Source organism: Tupaia chinensis, unplaced genomic scaffold (genome assembly GCF_000334495.1).
Source record: "Tupaia chinensis unplaced genomic scaffold, TupChi_1.0 Scaffold000127_2, whole genome shotgun sequence".
NCBI classification, from domain to species: Eukaryota; Metazoa; Chordata; class Mammalia; order Scandentia; family Tupaiidae; genus Tupaia; species Tupaia belangeri.
In genome coordinates, this window is record NW_006159596.1 from 2,606,002 (window position 1) to 2,610,188 (window position 4,187).

The following is a 4,187-nucleotide window of genomic DNA, read 5'->3' on the forward strand; positions in this document are numbered from 1 at the left end:
TTCATTTTGGGGTAATTTTATCTTTAGGCGTGCATATCATCATGTTAATGGCCGTAATGATTGTCCTTAAATATCTTTTTATAAATTGGTTTATATTCATTTAGCTCATCTCTCTAGGCACATGGTATTTGGGCTATGGTAGAGGGCGGGATACAGAGATTCAGTGGAGTTTTGGTAAAACAACTAGCTAAGTATGTCTAATTCTAGTAATCATCCAAATGAGTATTCTCTAAGTAAGTTGGGCCTCTTGATATGTAAGTAAACTGAAAAGTATCATACTTTCTGATATCCTATATGCTTTTCACAGCTGTAAAGAAGTAGCTATTGGACCAGTAGGTGGTGTGGTGGTTAAGGTACTGGATTCTCATATGGCCAGCTATTGTTTGAGTTCTGGACCTGGCAGCTCGCTTTCTCACTTTCCCTCTTTCTTTCTCTCTGTCTCTCTCTGGTGAGTGCACATGCCCCACAGCAAATTGAAAAAATAATGATAATAATAAATACAATGAAATAAATAATTCTTTTTTAAAAAAGTAGCTATTTAGGATTACCTCGTGTTACCTTTTAATTTTTTCCTGGCACTGACTCCTCCTATGCATTGATCTTTATCCTAATTTGGTTTAAGATGTTTCTTTTTAAATTTAGATCTTTTTTCCCTCCTAATAAATATTAATATTTTTCCATGCTTAGTAACCTTTTCCTTCTCTCTTAGATTCAGCTACTAATATACTTCACCCTGTTGACCCAAAGCACCTAACCTGTAGTTATGTAATCTGACTCCCAGTTCAGTTTATTCTACTAATGCCTTCATAGTATGGGGACCATAGATTTGTGCAGGTAAATCTTTGTCATTTGACAGATGAGTGTTGACTCTTGTGCTTCTGTACAGTTTCCAACAGGAAGTGATACATTTCCCAAAGCTCTAAGAATTGTTTCACAATCACTTGGTTGTTTGAGTGTCCTTTGTCCAATTGTTAAATTTCCATTTTTACAAAGTGAGTATGTGTAGGATAAGTCAGCCTACAATAGGCTAATGTCTGTCATGATTATAAAGAAAGCTGTTATAGGCATAGTAATGATGTGAACAGCACAAAAGGGGGCCTGTTTAAAACTGTGGAGAACGTTGACTGTCAAAATCGTTATATGAACACGATTATCGTTATTATTGGTTTTAAGAATGTTACCTGTTTATTCCGAAAAGTCTAATGGGAACTTCCAAGGGTAATAATTCATTCAACAATGTGTATTGAACACTGCCACATATCTGGCACTGTTTTGATTTTATTGTGATTAACTTGTACCACATTATTTATAAATTGTAGTTCCAATTAGGTTTTTTTCTCTAATCTAGGTTAGTCAACCCTTGAGTTAACCTAAAACATCAAGGTTGTACTATATATTCAGTTTTCACATTCATCTAAAAGGTTGTTGAATGCACAATGGCAAGGATAATATTGATCTTCTTCCTGGTCACAAGACAAAACTCTCAATTTCTCTTTTGCTTATGATATTAATCAAGATAGTCTTGTACTCATTTGGAATGTTTAGCTCTATGATCTTTCTTTCAGCTGTGTCAGTGCAGGTATTCCCAAAACAGAGGCCAACTGGCAGGATGTAATAAGTGATTTGAAAAGAATTGAAGATCTTATTCAAGTAAGTACTCATTTTTTCCCCCAGAAAAATAGCTGACATAATTGCTATGGAGTATGTCTCTTCCTCTATGTTTCTGTAAGGGTTAAAGAACTCTCACTTGAGACAATATTTTAAAACACTTTTTAGAAGCAATTTTTACTATAGGGTGCATGCACTTGCTGGGGGGGGGGAGAGAGAGAGAGACATCACTCAATCACTCCGGGGGGTGGGTGGGAGTGTCCATGCCACAGTCCTTTCTCCTCATTCTCCTCTCGGGGTTTTGGGCATGAACATACACACACACCCAGCATGAGGTTAAAGTTGCCAGGTCCCAGACCTGAACCAGTCAGCCATGTGGGAGTCCAGTGATGCAACCATTATGCCATCTGCTGGCCCCTTGAGGCAATATATTTTAGAAATGTATGAGCTTTGTGAAACTTTAGAAGTATTTTCTTTACTGCTTTCACATTCCAATTATCCTTAAAACTTAACTTATAAGTGGCCTATACTAAAAAGCTCTAGGATCCACAAAGCAGAGACACCTTTCTATTGAGAGAATCCAGGTACTTTGGTGGCACCTGTGGGGGAATGGCCTGACACTGAAAAGGGCTTTCTTGCCTGTGGACTAGAGAACCTCTCTCCCACTTAAATACATCAAGTAGCCTGAAAGAACAAGCAGGAGAGGAAGAGAAGGAACCACACTCAAAACAATGGCCTAGAGACATACACTTTATCTTTGGAGACCTGAATCTTCCATCTGCTACCTAGAGAAAACAAAGGTCAGGCCTGGATAAGTGGCTCATACTCTACTCGATGACATCAGATGTTATCAGTGAGAGCCCCAGTGATGCTCAGCATACCATAAAAGCAACACAAAATTTCTGAAAATTAACGGACTGGAATCACAGCATATAAAAATAAATGAGAGCTAGTTTCTAAATCTAAATAGGCTGACTGCTTACTAAAATAGAAGAGTTGAATAGGATCAGAATCTGCTCACATAATGGTCACAAAACCAGGATAGAGTTGAAGATCACTCATACCAAAAAACACAGACAGCACAACCTGACTGAGAAAAGATAATTGACAGACTCAAAAATTGACAGATTTGGAGGCAGCTGTTATAAACTTGCTTCCAAAAGCAATTACAAGTATCCTGGAAGCAAATGATAATGTATAAATCCTTACCAAGGAAATAGAAGATATAAAAGGAACCAATTGGAAATTATAGAACTGAAAAGTATAATGACTGAAACACAGAACAAAGCAGAAAGGATCATTAGCAGAAAGAATATGACAGAGGAGAGATAGTTAACTTGAACATAGAATAAACATTATTGAGAAAACTGGAAAAAAACAAACCTCATTGATCTTGGGAACAATAACAAAAAAATTAAGCATTATTATTTTCATCATGAGACTATACCAAGTAAAAGGAAAAAATGGACAGAAACATAATTTAGCGATGCTATCTACAGAAAACTCACCTTAAATACAATTACATGGGTAAGTTGATATTAAAATGATGGGGGAAAAGACTGACCATACTGTAATGGGTGGAAGTGTCCATTGGCTCTCTCTCTCTCTCTCTGTTTCTCTGGTGAGTGCATGTGTCCTATAGCAAAAGTCCCTAAAAAAAAAAAGAAGTGTCCCTCCAAATTTCCTTTCCCCATGAAAGTTCAGATATGACTGTATTTGAAAATAGTGTCACTAGTGTCTTTGCAAATATAATTAGTACAGTTGAGACGAGGTCTTGCTAGAGTAAAATGGGCCCTAAATTCAATTACTAGAGTGTTTATAAGAAAAGGAAATGTCAGAGAGACACTCATTAGGAAGAATGCCATGTCCAAAGACAGAGGCAGAGATTGGGACAATGCAGCTACAAGCCAAATAGGACTGGGGTTTGCAAGAAACTTGAGAAAGAAAAGGCAGGATTCATCCCTAGAGCCTTTAGAAGGAGCATGGTTTGCCAGTACCATGGTTTTGGACTTCTAGTCCCTACAACTGTGAGTGCGTCGTGGATTTTTGTTGTTTTAAACCACCTACTTTGTGATATTTTGTTATAGCAGCTGTGGGAAATTGAAACACATGCACACATTAATTTTAGAAAACAGAAGTAGCCGGACCAGCAAATGGTATAATAGTTACATTGCTGGACTCCCAAGTAGTCAACTATCATTCAAGTCCTGACCCTGGTGGCTTAAAACTCAGATTGGGCACATGCGTGTTCATGACCAAAATCTCAAGAGGAGAATGTAGGAGAAGAGATTGCGGTGTGGCCATCCCCCCTGGGGGTGATTTATCACTTTCTGGCTCTGTCTCTCTCTCTCTCTCTGTTTCTCTGGTGAGTGCATGTGCCCTATAGCAAAAGTCCCTAAAAAAAAAAAAAAGAAAAGAAAAGAAAAAAAGAAAAAAAATGAAAACAAAAGTTGCTGGATGAGGGCACTTCTAAAATGTCATGAAAAATAGAATTAAAAGGGAAAAAAAATACAAGTTAAAACTTATTTCTCAATATAACCTCCATGAAGTTCATGACATTTTGATAAGTGACAGTACCA

General features: G+C 37.3%; 1 protein-coding gene across 3 annotated transcripts in view; it reads left to right on the forward strand.

The window, feature by feature from the left end:
• IL15 (interleukin 15) overlaps positions 1–4,187 on the forward strand; it is a 174,805-nt gene that overhangs the window by 155,510 nt on the left and 15,108 nt on the right. For all 3 annotated transcript variants that reach the window (XM_027770339.1, XM_027770337.1, XM_027770338.1), the window contains exons 4-5: positions 1–11; positions 1,566–1,650. The exon at positions 1–11 is cut by the window's left edge and continues 114 nt beyond it. In XM_027770339.1, coding sequence (XP_027626140.1) covers positions 1–11; positions 1,566–1,650 — 96 coding nt within the window. The remainder of the gene's footprint in view (positions 12–1,565; positions 1,651–4,187) is intronic.